The 15,958-nt window shown below is 42.5% G+C and overlaps 1 protein-coding gene across 7 annotated transcripts in view; it reads right to left on the reverse strand.

The window, feature by feature from the left end:
- The window catches only part of SYN3 (synapsin III), a 461,325-nt gene that overhangs the window by 365,303 nt on the left and 80,064 nt on the right, over positions 1–15,958 (reverse strand). For all 7 annotated transcript variants that reach the window (XR_006205084.1, XM_042947629.1, XM_042947630.1 and 4 more), the window contains exon 4: positions 3,042–3,133. Coding sequence is in view for 6 of the 7 variants with exons in the window: in XM_042947629.1 (XP_042803563.1) it covers positions 3,042–3,133 (92 nt within the window). In the remaining variant the exon portion in view is untranslated. The remainder of the gene's footprint in view (positions 1–3,041; positions 3,134–15,958) is intronic.

Genomic DNA, 15,958 nt, shown 5'->3' on the forward strand with positions numbered 1-15,958 from the left:
AAATTACCTCATGCATCTCTGACTTTTTAAAGCCTGTTATTAATCAATACATTTACTTACCTCCCTGACAATACAAAAACTTCAGGACACCTTAATTCCATTTCTTCCCAACCATTACTATCTTACTATCATGCATTTTAATTCTTCATGTATTTTTTAAATCTGTAAGGTGTTATTATTATTATTTGGAGACAGTGTTTATTAACATTTACCACCTTCTTTGTCTTACATATCTTCTTGCAGCTCTATGTTATTCTGGAATCATTGTCTTTTTGCCTAAAGCATGTTCTTTACAATCTTCCTTAGTAAGGGTATTCTCCTCACTAAATGTTTTTATTTTATGTAATTTTATGTAAATGTTTTAAGTAAAAAAAAAATTTGTAAAAAAAAATTTTATGTAAAAACATTTTATGTAAATGTTTTTATTTTGCCCTTATTCATAAAAAAAATTTTCCCTGAAGATGGAATTAGAGCTTGGCAATTAGTTTCTTCTGGAACCTTGAAGATGTCATTCTACTACTGTGGTCTGTGATCCGTCAGTCTGTTACTCCAATAAAATTAATCAGCCTTTTTCTCTCGCTATTTTAAGGATGTTTTTCTTCATCTTTTTGTACTGACACTATTGCGTGTTGGTGTATAATTCTTTTTATCGATCCTGCTTGAAATCTGTTAAGCTTCTGGTTTTGGTGGTTTGGTATCTTTCTGAAAGATTCACAACCATCGTTTCTTAAAATGCTGCCTCTGCTCCATTCTCTTTTCAAGAGTCTGTTTAAATGTTACTTTCTCACAAAATCTAATCAACTGTTCTGCATTTCTAAGCTTTTTCTCTTTGTGCTTTATTTATGATAATTTCTTCAGCTCTACCTTTCACTTCATTAGCACCTTTTCAGTCGTGTGTAATATGCTGCTAAATAGAACACATCCAATAATTTTAGTGATTGTAGTTTTCATTTCTAGAAGTTCTATTTGGTTTCTTAAAAAAATGGTTGTGTCACTTTTTATTGTTTTCTATTTCTGGAAGATACCTTCAAACCTGATTTTTTTCTACTTAATAATTATTTTTTTTTAAGAATTGGTGTCTGATAAGTCCAATATGTGATATCTTTCTGGGTTTTCTCTATTGTCTATTGTTTCTGTTTCTTCTCATTCATGGTGTCTGTGCCTGGTTATCTTTGACTATGTGCTAGCTATTGTAAAAAAAATTTATTTGAAGCCTAGGATGAAAGTACCTCCCTCTATATATGATTTCCTTTCACTTCTAGCATGTTTGGGATCACCATAAACCAATTTTAATGCTTGAGGCTCCCAGAAGATCAATCAAACTGCAATTCAAGCTGCAAATACTTGTGAGGGCTCATCTACTTATAAAACACATTCACCTTGAAGATGTGGTCCTTTTGGGTCTCAGCTTATTGTGGAGAGAGCCTATCATTATGTTCCCCACCTTGAGTGTCCCTGAACATTCATATCTTTCTCCTTTGCTCCTGCTAGGCTATCAAACCATTTTTAAATTTGCCAGACTTAGCAAATACTCTTAGGAAAAAGGTAACTTTTGTACTCATTCATCTCTCTGGGTTTCCATTTCCGCATCATTCTCTTCTTCGTAATTCCTTACTGTCATGCCAACTCTTTGAAGGCTTTCAAGGTGATCATTATTTAAAACCAGTTTTTAAGTTGTTTTCAGTGGAAAAGATGGTCTAAATCATCTAGGCCATCATTATTAGAAACAGAAAGCTACATATGTCTTGGCACATGGTAGGTACTCAGTAAATAATGGCTCAGTAAATAAGGGGTGCTGGGACAGCTCAGTCAGTTGAGCTTCTGACTCTTGATTTCAACTCAGGTCATGATCCTAGGATTGTGGGATCAAGCCCCACATCAGGCTCCATGCTGAGTGTGGATCCTGTTTAGGATTCTCTCTTTCTGCCTCTGCCCCTCCTCTGCTGTCTCTCTCTTCCTTTCTCTAAAATTAAAAAAAAAATTTTTTTTATAAGGCTGGGGTGCCTGGGTGGCTCAGTCAGTTGAGCATCTGACTTCAGTTCAGGTCATCTTCTCACAGTTTGTAAGTTTGAGCCCCACATCAGGCTCTCTGCTGTCAGCATGGAGTCAGCTTCAGATCCCCTGTCTCCCTCTCTCTCTGCCTCTCCCCTGCTCGTACATGTGTGCTCTCTCTCAAAAATAAAATAAGCATTTTTCAAAAAAGGACAAAAATGGCTCAATAAATTGAATTAGCATAATTTCCCAAACATGCTCTTTTTTTGCCTGTCTGCATTTACAAAGACTGCTTCCTACTCTTATGATGCACAGAATGCCCATATTCCACCGCTGACAAGGCTTAGAACCAAGGCCACCTCTTCCTCAAAATTCTTCCTGTTTTCTCTACTTCCCCAAATCTGAATCCTATTTCTTCCCCAGCTAAACCCTCACAAGACCTGATCTGTGTTACTCTGGTTGCTTAACTAGATAGAAATATATTAATACAACACTTTATCTCTTCTGTGGATTTGCACTTTCTTGACTTTTCTCAGCTAACGAAGAATTCCCTCACTCCCCCTCAAGCTCAGCATACATTCTAAACAGATTCTTTGGAAAATGTTATATCCAGTACTTTTAGGTTTGATGTCCTGAGAGGGGAGGCTTTGAACATTTAGGCTGCCATATGCTGGAAGCAAGCAGTAGCTCATTCTAATAAACCCTGACATTTTATGGTGCTTTAGAAGAAATAGGGCACTCACTCTCACATACATGACTCTTACTTGAGTGCTGCAATCATCCCGCTGCAGGTGAGAAACAGAGGGTGAGAAGGACTAAATAATACACCCAAATAGAGTCACAAAGACAGAAATTGAACCTGGTCTTTTCTCTGCAAGCCCAGGGCTCGTATCGCAACGATACCTAAAACCCTTTGGAAGTAACCCTTGGTATGTAAAAGTACATGGAGTGCAGGAGTTGGGTCAGAGGCAACAGACAGAGGGTAGCTCTGTGAGATATCCCACACATGCCTCTCAAATGACGGTTTTCTGTATCTCAGTGCTCCTTACCTCACAACCTTGGTCCCATTTCTCAGGACTTGCATGTCCACCATACAGCCCCCAGTAACATAGGCAGCTAGGTTCAACTCTGAGAATTCAGCCTGAAGGAGAAAGGAAAACAAAAAAGGATTCATCAAAAACTAATGATGCTAAAAACTGCTAACACTTATTGGGTACTTCTATGTGCCAAGTACACATTTATACTTTGCCCGAAACTTAGGAAGTTGGTGATATTATTTACTTCCTTTTCTGAAACGTGAGTAATCTGAGGTGTAGAGGCATGGTGCCACGTCCCATAATTAATAAAAGGCCAAGTTGGATTGAAATCTACATGTCTCTGATTCAAGCACCTATGCTTTTAACCATTTCTAATTTCTACTTCCTTGAAAGTGGAAGAAGTAACTCTAGCTTCAGCACTGTACAAGGCCAGAGGCTGTTCAGTATGACATTTTCCCTAGATTTCTCCAGCTTCAGGTGTGTGATCACTTATCACTGTTAATGGAGACTTCCTCGTCTTCTGCCCACTCTTACCTCTTTTGGTCATGGCCCTTCTCCTCACCCCCCTACATGGTTACCGTAGAAGCACCATGTCTGTGCACTGAAATAATGCTCCCTCAGTCACAGCTGATGGGGTTGGCACCTGACCCAGGGTGGAGGAATAAGGTCCCCTTGTATTAGAATTTGGAACTGCTGAGTGATTCATGCAGTTTCCTTCTAGGGGCTGTATTTAATACATAGAACCTGAGTACAAATGAAGACCATGTTTTCTGCCATCTAGATTGGGAAAGTATAGAACACAAGGGGACTGGTGGGGGTGGGTGGATGTCACAGTCACTAAGAGAGGGGCAGAGAGGCAAGAGGTGGGGAGCACTCTTGATGTTTATGTGCCAGCTACAATCCTGTCCTTGGGTGTTATGCAATACCTCTATATCTTTATAAACTCATCTTCTTTTTTTTCTTATTTGCTTAAGCAAGATCTGCCACATTTCTTTTGCTTGTGACCAGAATCCTATGGAAGATATCCCTCCTGCCAGATTATATACTCCCTGGGGATAGTGATGCCATGGTACCATAACCATCTGTATTAGTTTCCTAAGGTGGCCATAACAAAGTACCAGCACTAGGTGGATTAGACAGCAGAAATTTCCTTTCCCACAGTTCTGGAGGCTAGAAGACCAAACTCAAGGTGTTGGTAGGGTTGGTTCCTTTGAAGGCTATGAGGTAAAATCTGTTTCAGGTTTCTATCCTTGGCTTGCAGATGGCCACCTTCTCCCTATGTCTTATCACACTGTCTTCCTTCTACACGTGTCTCTGTATCCAAAGACCCCCTTTTTATAAGAAAACCAGTCATACTGCACCAGAGCCCACCCTAATGACCTCACTGTAACTCTCTAAAGACCCTCTCTCTAAATAAGTCACATTCGAGGGACTGGAGCTTAACGCTTCAATGTGTGAATCTTGGGGAGGCACAGTTCAACTTGTAACCCCATGCTAGAAAATGCATAGTAACAAACTGTGCCATACACACAGTAAATGCCAAAAACCATTTCCCTGGATTAAATGAATGAAAATAACTTCTCATACATATGAAAAACTCAACTACGTGCCAGATACTGTCCTAAGCTTTTTACATGTATGAATTAATTTAATCCTCACACTTGTCCAGATGAAAAAAAAAAAAAACCAAAAAACAAGGCAAAGAGAGACTGAATAACTTGCACAATATCACACAGTAAGTAGCAGAGCCAGGATTTAAACCCAGGCAGTCCGGTTCCAGCCTATGCTTTTGACTGCTACACCCCACTCCTCCCACTGTTTAGCTGAATAAGGCACTGGGTGGATTACAACTGGGAATTTTGGGGACCTAAAAATAGCCCATTTGAAGAGAAAACCAAGTTTATATGGAAAGGAAATATCATTTCATAGTGATTTAAACGTATCCCCTTGGAAACATTTAACAGAATTATGACCAAAGACCTAGTCATCTCCCTAGATGGCATTAAAGGAAACCCAGAGTGCTTATGTCTCTTGCTTTAATTAATAGCCTCATTATGTTGTGGCAAGGTGAAAAGCAAAGAGCTCTGTTAATGAGTCCAGGTTAGTAAATAGTGGTAATGACCTGTTTATTAAGTCTAAAGTCTTAAAAATTCAGTCCCATCATGTTTAAGATACTCCACTGGCGAGATTACAAAGAAGAATTAGCAATAAAAGTTGTTGCTTGAGTGTGAGGAGAAAAAGATGTTAGAAGAAAGTTGCAACACAGAACAGTTGGGCACCAAAAACTTGAAGAAAGGGAGCAAATAAGAATCTTGAATCATAGAATCTCCAACTTCGAGGTGGCCAAGCCCCAGGGGCTGTCTTGCTGCCCAAATGGAAAGAGATAATCTGGATAAAAGACACACTCAGGCTTGGATATACAAGTTAGAAGTTCATGGTGTTCAGAGCAAGGTGTCTAGAATTATTTCCTAGTTATGTTTATGAGTAATTACAGGAGGCAAATACCTGGGTTGTTAGGGTAGCCAGCATCTGTTGGATCAAGTACAGAGAGGGTAGTGAAGAAAGGGCTCTCTTCTGTATTTTACTTTTGAAAAACTTCAATAAACAAAACCTGGAAATGAACTCAGAGGTATCCAAGCACTTCTCCTTCAAGGTAGTGATTCTACTGAGAGGAGAATCTCAAAGAGCAGCTGTTTTTGAAGAGCCTCAGAACTCTCACAGAAACTGTAGTAGGTTAAATTATTTCCCCCCAAAGATATGGCCACATCCTAAGCCCTGATACCCACAAATGTGGGTTTGTTGGAAATTGGGTCTTTACACATTTACATCCGTAATCCATCTAGAATTTTAGTTTTTTGTGTAAGATCGGAGGTAAGACCCAAGGTTCAGTTTTCCTATATGGTTATTCAAATACTTTGGCACTATTTATTAAAAGACTCTTCTTGCCCAATAGAGTTGCGCTGGTGCCTTTGTCAGACATCAAGTCACCTCACATGTGATCTATTTGTCTATCTTTGAGTCTGTTCCAAGTTGTCTCAGTTACTGCAGCTTTACAGTGAGTTTTGGTATCAAGTAGTATAATATTATAAGAGGGAAGCAGCCCAACTAGGTTCCAGTGATAACAGGTTCAAAGACAAGACCACACCTCTTGTCTCCTCAACCTGCTGAAGCAGATTGAAAGTTTTCCTACTAACCCACTCCAAAATACAGTCACTGGGCAACGAGGTGACCTCAAAGGCTCCATCCTGAATAGACCTATTGAATGTTTCCCTAGTGATGTGATTGGTTGAACAGAATGTGTTCTATCCTCTGATTCACACTGCAATCCACCATCATGGCCAGACCCCTCAAAGAGCTCCTCAGGGGATTCCCACCTCTCTTAAAGGTTTAAAAACAAATCAAGATCTCAGCCCCTTCAGCTTTGTCAGTGTGGCAGGCCAGCTGAGAGGCTAATAAATGGAGAAGCAAGCACTTCCATGACTTTGAGTCTTACCTGTACTGAGAAATGGTGCCTGTGGCATTCTATTGCCATATTCACCTGCTCCCATAAATTTCTCTTGGCTTTATAAATGAACTTTAGGGTTTCAGGACAGGTCTAAACATCATCTTTTATTTGAGCTTCTGTACACCCTATTGAAAGCTCGAGCCCGCTATCTCATCTGCATTACTTTTTCCCTGTCTGCTGCTATGAGGGGGAATTTTAAGAAATTTCTTTCCCTTCTTTTTAACAGAAAAAAATAACACCATAATGAAGAAAGGCTGTGTGTAATTTTGATTGTCAAGATTCTGTTTTGAGAGGGAAAACTGTCATATTATACATTCGTGGGAGATTTTCTCTAGACATCATTAAAGACAGGTAGGTTTTTGCAATATGAGGCACATATAGGGACTTTGGATTTTGTTACTCTTGTTACTTTTGGTACCTGGTATGGGAGGTTTTTGTCACTGACCTCAATGATACCTGAAAGTGCTGGATTATCTGAGTTTTCCTATTTGTGACTTTTTAAAACATGTACATGGAGGAATCAAAGAATAGTGGAAAAGGAATCGGTCTTTAAGTCTGGGGACCAGGGACCTAAACCTTGGATTTGACCTAAACCTTGGATTTGACCCAATAACAATGACTGCAGGCAGACCCCTCACTCTCCACTTGTATTCCCTTTGACTTTAAAATGAAAGAGTTATAAGGGGAGCCTTAGGTGGCTCAGTAGATTGAGCAACTGACTTAGGCTCAGGTCATGATCTTACAGTTCATGGGTTTGAGCCTTGCATCAGGCTGACATTGCAGAGCCTGCTTGGGATTCTCTCTCTTCCTCTCTCTCTGCCCCCTGCCCACTCACTATCTCTCTCTCTTTCAAGAAAAAAAAATGAATAAACTTTAAAAAAAAAGAAAAAAAAGTAAATGAAAGCATTATAATCAATAGAGTCAATATCTTTCTTTCTCAATTAGGGTCCCCCAGTTATCACTGAAGGCAAAATCTATTATCACATCTTATGAAAAATGAATCCTATGCATTAATATTTTTATTAGAAAGCTGTTCATTGCTTTATACTCAGCTTCATGCACATAATAGGTATCCAAAAAATTTTGTTAAATAAAGTGTTACTTTTATTTTTGGGGTGCCTGGGTGGCTCAGTCTGTTAAGTGTCTGACTCTTGGTTTGGGCTCAGGTCATGATCTCATAGTTTGTGAGTTTGAGCCCTGCATTGGGCTCTGTGCTGACAGTGCAGATTCTGCTTGGGATTCTCTCTCTCCCTCTCTCCCTGCTCTTCCCTCCCTCCCTCCCTCCCTCCCTCTCTCTCAAAATATATTAATTAATTTAAAAAAAAGGAATGCCATGCACTAATATTTTTATTAGAAAGCTGGGCACTGCTTTATACACAGTTCTAGGTACACAGTAGGTATCCAAAAATATTTGTTGAATAAAGTGTTATTTTTATTTTTGATGAGCAGATACCTATGCATGCTATGCAGCATGCCTTATGAAACTCTGTCCATTGCCAGATTCACTAGACCACAAAACTGAGGAGAATGTTTCCAGGCACAGAGGAGGGGAAAGGCCCAATCTAAGTTGCTAGTAACAAAAGCACAGGTAAAAAATACAGGGCTATCGGGTCAATGGAATGGTGAGATGTCTTTAGTAGCTGGGGCATGGAGTTAATGGAGGAACAGAATAGGAAAAAGAGCTAGAAAGGTAGGTCAGAGACCAGTCCAGGAGGATCCTGAACTTTCTGTGAAGGAACATGAATTTCACTGTATAGTGCATTTTATCTTCTGTTACTCATAGTTCTGTTACTTCATTACAGATTACCACAAGGTAAATAAGTTCAAACAACACAAGTGTATTATCTCACTGCTCTGTAGGTCAGAAGTCCACGTGAGTTCGGCTGGTTTCTCTGTTCTGGGTTTCACGAGGTCCAAATCACGGTTGTTAAGCATCTAAGCTTTTACTGGAAGACTCTGGGAAGAAACTGTTTCCAAGCTCATACAGGTGGCTGGCAGACTTCAACTCTTTGTGGTTGTAGGACTGAGGTCCTGTCTTTTCTGGTGTCCCCTGGAAGCCTCCCCCAGCCAGCTACGGGCACCTGCATTCAGCATCACATAGGACTCTCCATCTCCAAACTAGTAATGGCACATTAAATCCTTCTTATTCTTTAAACATTTTTAACTTCCTCTCCTGCCACATTTCTGTCTCCAGCCAGAGTAAATTCAGTTTTTAAGGGCTTGTGTGGGCTCACCTGGATAACCAGGGTCACTCTCCCTATCTTAAGGTACATAACTACAGTTGCATCTACAGAGTCCCTTTTGAGTATCACTTTCACAGGCTCTAAGCATTAATGTTTCTGGAGGGCTACTGGGAAACAGGAAAGGCTGCAGATGAGGGGAGTGGTTACATATTTAACAACAAATATTTCTGCAGAATTTTCTAATTTCCAAGCTGTTATAGGTACTAGATATGGCTGGAATCATATCCACTAACAAAATGTCCTCAACAGCCCCCTAGATCAGAAGGCAATAGAAGCACCTTTTTATAATTAAACACACATCCAGTTCCAAAACACAAATGCACGCAGGTGCGTGCATGCATACACACACACACACACACACACACACACACACACACACAGGATGGAATGCATTCAGTTTCCTGTAGGGTCTTTGGCTGCATTGTCACTGGAACTGGCACCTGGCGAGCATGTGATGCCAAGTAGATAATATTACTGAAAGCATGGGGTATTCATGTTTAGTTACTAGTAATTGCATTTGTGATGATAATGACATCTGATGACAGAATGGAAATGGTGATTGTAATCATAATTACGATAAGCTGAAGAATGCTATTAGGTCAACAGATCAATGGGAAAGAAACTGAAAATGGGGCTTGGATTTGGATGACTGACAAGAATGTACCCAAGAAACCAAGAATGTGTGGGAATGTGAAGGTAGCAGCTATCCGCCTTGACCATGAAGCCTGACTAAAGGAGGATTTCGACACAAAAAGATGTTGTCCGGAGTCCTGAGAAAGGCAAGATTCTGGCAGACAGACTGTTCTGGAATCTGAGGGTGGCTGATAAGATACTAGAAATTCCTGTCAGTTTGTGAAATCTATCTGGCCCAGACTGTACTCTTAAACCCTGAGAGTGTGCCCCCTTGTACAGCCTCAGGTATTCCATAGATTTTTCAGGAGAAGAGAGAGAGAGAGAAAGAGACAGACAGACAGATACTGAGTGTATAGGAGAAGGTGGGCAGTCTCCATCCAGTACCTTTTCTAATGCTAGGTCAACTTCTGACACTCAGCCTTGTTCTCCAACCTTTCGCATTACACCCCATAAAGAGGAACTGTTAACCTATGGGTCAGGACATCACAATGCTACAGTTGACAGCAGGCAGGGTCACTGCTAGGCTGAAAAGGCAGGCAACGGCGTGGGATTCTGGCTTCTCTGTAGCTGAGTGCCTGCTGGTCTGCATGGTCATCATGTCAACTTCCTCCCTTGCCTGTAGCTCCTCAAAGGGGTTCATCTCAGCACCCATCTTTCCCTCTGCTGCTCTCTCTTCCATGAGTTGGCAACCATCAATTCGGATTCCCAGAAGCCCCAGATGTCCTGCTCTCTCTTTTCATAATCGTGTTTGTTGTACCTTGGAACTGTTTAGAGATAACAGCCACATATTTAGTAAGTAACATCCACAAATCTATAGGACTCACGCCAGCTCTGGCAGAGAGCCCTGCCCTCGGGCTGGGGGACCTAGGCCGGCTAACGCTCAGTGGTGTTTCTACTCTTATTTGCTATTCCTCCCTGTGTATTTGGCTACCTTAGGAACCTAGAACAGGGGTGCTGGTAGTGATTTTCAAGGTAGGATTAGGGCATTCCTGCATCCTCCAGCAAGTTATCATCAAAATTCCACTCTAATCCCTAACAGACTGTTATGTTTACTCTTGGGAACAAAACTGTGTCATTAACAAATTCTTAAAAAAAAAATCAACATTCTGCAAGTGCTGTGATCTTCACGTCTTAAGTTCTTTCACAGAGTCTCTCAGGGTCTAAGAGGCTCATTAGAAGGACAAACAACAACAACAATACTAATAAAGTAGCACTAAATACAGAAAACCTAAGTCCTGCCTGGCCTCTAACGTCCTGTGTGATTTAGACACTGATGAAGTGATGACCTCTTTGACACCATCCCCTGTGCCCCACACTGGCCTCCTTTCCATTGTCAAACACACTGAGCAAGCTCCGGGCTTGCTCCAGTCCCCAAACCTCTAGAGCTTCCTGGAGATGGCAGCAAGCCCACCTTCCTCACTCCACTCATAGCTTTGCTCAGTGGAGCCCCCAGTAGCACCTCCTTACAGAGCACCTGCTGTACTCCCTGCCCTGTTTCCTTGCTTGAACTCATCCCCACTGACAAAACTGTACATTTGTCCGCATATGACATGATTTACATCCATCCCAATTTAATATTTAATGGTCCAGCTCTCTCACCAGAATAGAAGTTCCAGGGGGCAGGGATGTCTGTTTCGTTCCTGGCTCTATCTCAGCATCCAACCAGTACCTTGCATTATAGCACAATGCTCAAATACGTGAATGCCTATTGTAGTTGTCCAAGGTGAGCCCAGGGAGGCAAACGACCTTTCCCAAAGTTACAACCTGGTAATTATGTCAGCTGGGACCCAAACCCAGGCCGATACCTTCCACATGGCACCAAGTGGCTCGCTGGAGATGATGCGTGTTATAATTCACAGAGCTGGGTCAATTAAAGGGCGACTTGCCAGCCTTGGGCTTTCCTTGTGCTGTGACCGCCCTTGTTTTCATACCTTCCCACATCAGTGTGCGGCGTCCATCAGCAAAGCCCACGGGCCCCTACCCCTCCTTCACCACTCTGCCTCTTCCAAATACCCCACTGCTGCAAACACTTGGCAGGTGGCCCAAGACCTGCTGTCGGCAAGAACTGCTTCCTGTAGATTTCCCGGCACAGGCTGTGTTTTTAGTTCTGAGGGCCCCGTGGGCTCAGTGACTTCCTTGGCTGGCATCTGAAGTCTTTTCCACGGGTTCAGATTCACCTTGCAGACAAAAGAGGCTTTGAGAGTCTGCAGACTCTCTGAGTGGCCCCTTCCAGACAAGGAAATCTCACTCAGGAGCAGTGCTCAGTGAAGGCCCGGGCCACTGGGTCAGGCTGTGCCGAGCACCCAGCTATGACAGGTAGATGCAAAGACATATTCTGCTCATCAAAACATCATAATACTCGTGTGTGTGTGTGTGTGTGTGTGTGTGTGTGTGTGCGTGCGTGTGTGTGTGCACATGCGTGCATGCGAGAAGGCAGGGCAGGGAGCGATAAATACATAAAAACATGTCAAAACAAATATAAAAATATAGAAAAAGATTGCAATGACAAACCTACATTCTTAACTGTTCAAGTAATGGAAAATCCAAAATTAGGTGGAGTTAGCCACATTTTAAAAACAAAACAAAACAAATCATCAACAGTGATTTGCAGTTTACAAAGAGTTTGGTATAGAGTGGTTTTCAGAACCAGACTACAAGTTTGAATCTGAGCTCTACGTCTTACTTGCTGTACAACTCTAGGCAGGTTAGCCTTTCTATGCCTTAGTTCACATCTGTAAAATGAGGCTAAGAATGGTGCCTTCCAAGGGTGGATGTGAGCATTAAATGAATTAATCAGTTTAAAAGCCTGTACTCAATGGGGTGCCTGGGTGGCTCAGTCAGTTAAGTGTATGACTTGGGCTCAAGTCATGATCTCACAGTTTGTGGGTTCAAGCCCAGTATTGGGCTCTCTGCTGTCAGCACAGAGACCAATTCAGATCCTCTGTCCCCCTTTCTCTCTGCACCTCCCAAACTGGTTCTCTCTCTCTCTTTCTCTCAAAATAAATAATAAACAAATTTTTTAAAAAGGCCTTACTCAAAAATAAATAAATAAAATAAAAGCCCTTAGCAAGGCATGTAAATGAAAATAAGTACATAATGAATGTTACCTATCACGGTATTTAATTGGATCATTACAACAACCTCTTGATAAGAGGGTTAAGTATTAGCATCTTCATCAGCTGACAAGAAAACTGAAGAGCAGAGAGAACAAATGACTCAGCCAAGATCACAAAATTACTGAGCAAGAGAGCTATGACCCTGACTCTATTCACCCATTCATTCATTCACTTAACAACTACTATGTCAAGGACAGGAACTGATGACATAGCAGCAAATGGAGCAAAATTCCCTGTTCTTATGGGACTTGTATTTAGTAGGGAGACAGACCATTAACAATAAACAATATGTCAGGGGAGGAAACATAGCTTCTGGTAAGAGGACAAAGTGCTGGGAGGTGTTATGTCAAATAAGGGGGCGGGGGGTCAGGGGAAGGTGGCACTTATCAGTGTTATAAGCAAAGTGAGGGAGCAAATCATATAGTAAGAGAGAGAAAGGCTTTGCAGGCAGAGGGAATAGCAAGGAAGAAGGCCCTGAGGCTGGAGTATATGTGCAGAGCTCAAAGAACAGCAAAGAAGGCAGTGTGGCTGGAAAAGAGCTGGTGAAGAGTGAGTGGAAGGAGATGAGGTCAGAGAGGGGACAGTGGATCCATCATGATAAGGATTTTATTCTGGATGAGAGGGTTAAGATGTTAGTACCATCACCATCCTCCTCAGCAACATCATCATCTTCACATTGCCAATGAAGATCATGATGAAGATCCAACATTATCACCACCACCACCATCACATTTGGCAATGAGAGAACTCAAGAAGCCAAGTTTGCAAAAAATCACTAATAAATGTGGCACTCTCACTTTTAAGGAATTTTTTTAACAGCCAGGTTTTGTTCTCCAGAGCCTAGATGTACATTTGGTAGAGATTAAGCCGGAGCACGGAGGCATGCCCTAGTTCTGTCCTGACAGTCACCCCTTCCTGCTCAGATTCCCAAGGAAGCTGTACCCACAAGAAACAACAGCAACTGAGAATCAAAGAAAAACATCCTTTGCAACCATTGTCTTTTTCCCTCTGTTAGGTCAGCTTTAAGGGTGAGGAGAGCTTTTGATAATGTCTTGGAGGAAGAAAGGAAATGAGGAAGGAGAGGAGGGAAGGGAAAGAGAAAGGGAAGGGAAAGGCGGAGAAGGGAAGGAGAGGCAGGGGAAGTCTTTAGGGGGACAAAATGGTGGGACCACCATAGCCTCCAAAGCTTTTAAGGTTGAGAGACCTAGGAAAGAATTTTGCCACCTGCAACAAACTTTTCCTACCTACAACAGATCAGGGCAAACATTCAGAAATTCTAAGACCACACCTTAACTACACAGAAAAAAAATGATGGTTAATGTCCGCTTGACATCTACTTCTTTTCCTGGCCGAGCTGGCTCCACACGTTTGAACACTATTTGGCTGAATGTTCAGAAAAGTGTGTTTATAGGATTAAGCAAACCAGTGTGAAAGTCTCCCCACATTTCTCCAGAGGGACGATGGACAGTTTGGGGACTTGGAGACTGGGATGTGGAAGCAAAGGCCACTGCTGGGCAGCTGCTGTGTCCAGTTGTATCACAGGCATGTGTGAAACTGGATGGCTGGAGCTCCGGGAGGGGCTGTCTGGGGTCAGAAGAGCTGACATGTCATAGCACACATGACCCTGAACAACCCAGGGGAGACACTGAAAGAACTTAAGTAGGCTGATGGCATTTAATTTCTATAGTTTCTTTCTCCAAATTGAAACTTGTAATGTGATGGCAGGAACGTCTTATCCATCAAAGCTCTGAGAAATCCAAATGCTCTTATCCTGCCTTCATGCACTTTTTTTTTTTTTTCATTTGGAAGGTACAAAACCATTTTCAGGGTTATAGAAATTAAAAGAGCATTCAGAGGCGCATGGGTGACTCAGTCAGTTAAGTGTCCAACTTCAGCTCAGGTCATGATTTCACGGTTCATGAGTTCAAGCCCCGCATTGGGCCCTGTGCTGACAGCTCGGAGCCTGGAGCCTACTCCGGGTTCTGTTTTTCCCTCTCTCTCTGCCCCTCCTCCACTTGTGCACACACACTCTCTCTCTCTCTCTCAGAAATAATACATGAATAAACTTTATTAAAAGAAAAGAGCATTCAACCTTCTTTTCCTACCCACTGCTCCCCTTCTCTCCCCAGAGTTGCCTCCCAGCTGTCTCCCTGTGTCTCACCTTCTCTCAATTAATCCAGTCTGCACCCAGAGATGAGGACCTGCCACTTCCTCCTACGGGGGCCCCCGGACACACAGTGACGTTTGAACCCTGGACACAGAGGCCCTGCTGTTCTAAGGCAGCTCCAGCTTGGTGCCACATACTTTGGGAAGATCAGCATTTCAGGACTCAGGGTGCTAAATGCTGTGAAGGAGAATGAAGCCGGTGAAGAGATACAGAGTGACTGAGAAGTGTGCATGGAGGCAGGGGTAGTGTCACTTTAGGGAGAGTGGCCAAGCATTGCTGAGGAGGTGACACTGGCACAAAGAACCTCAGTGAGGAATACAGTGAGGACGCCTTGGGGAAGGGGGTTCCCCTTCCCCAAGGGGAAGGCTGGAAGCAAGGAAGGTTGCTTTCATCGTGGTAAAACGTACCCAAACATAACATTTACCATTTTAACTGGTTTTTACGCGGATAGCTGAGACGCATTAAGTATATTCACACTGTTGTACAACCATCACCACCGTCCATCCCCAGAACTTTTTCATCATTCCCAACAGAAGCTGAATACCCGTGAAACAAGAAGTCCCCAGTCCCCTTCCCCCTGGTAGCTACCATCCTACTTCCTGTGTCTTCGAATCTGACTACTCCAGGGACCTCATAGAAGTGGAATCATACAGTATTTGTCTTATGTCTGGCTTAATTCACTGAGCATGGTTTCAGGGTTTGTCCATGTTGTAGCATCTGTCAGAATTTCCTTCCATTTTAAGGCTGATACTCCATTGTATGGATAGACCACATTCTGTCTACACATTCGTCTGTCAATGAACATTAGGTTACTTCTATCTGTTGGCTGTTGGGAATAATGCCACTGTGAGCATGGATTTAAAAACATCTGTTTGAGTCCCTGCTTTCAGTTCTTTGGGGCATATACCTAGAAGTGGGACGGCTTGGTCATAAGGTAATTCTGTGTTTAACTTGAGGAACTGCCACACTGGTTTCCACAGCGGCTGTGCCATTTTACATTCCACCAGCAAGGCACGGAGGGTTCCAATCTCTCCCCAACCTCCCCAACACTTGTTTTCTGTCACTGGATTTTAGAGAACAGTGAGAAGGTCAGCATGCCTAGCTCAGAGTAAGCAAGGAAGACAAGGCAGGAAAGGGCAGGAAGAATGCCAGAGAAGTCTAACCACGAAGGGCCTATAGCTGTGGGAAGGCCTCTGGCTAATACTTGGAGTGAGCCTGGGAGCCTTCAGAGAGATGTGAACCATGAAAGGTCATCATCCCATTTA

Source organism: Panthera leo, chromosome B4 (assembly GCF_018350215.1).
Source record: "Panthera leo isolate Ple1 chromosome B4, P.leo_Ple1_pat1.1, whole genome shotgun sequence".
In the NCBI taxonomy this organism is placed as follows: Eukaryota; Metazoa; Chordata; class Mammalia; order Carnivora; family Felidae; genus Panthera; species Panthera leo.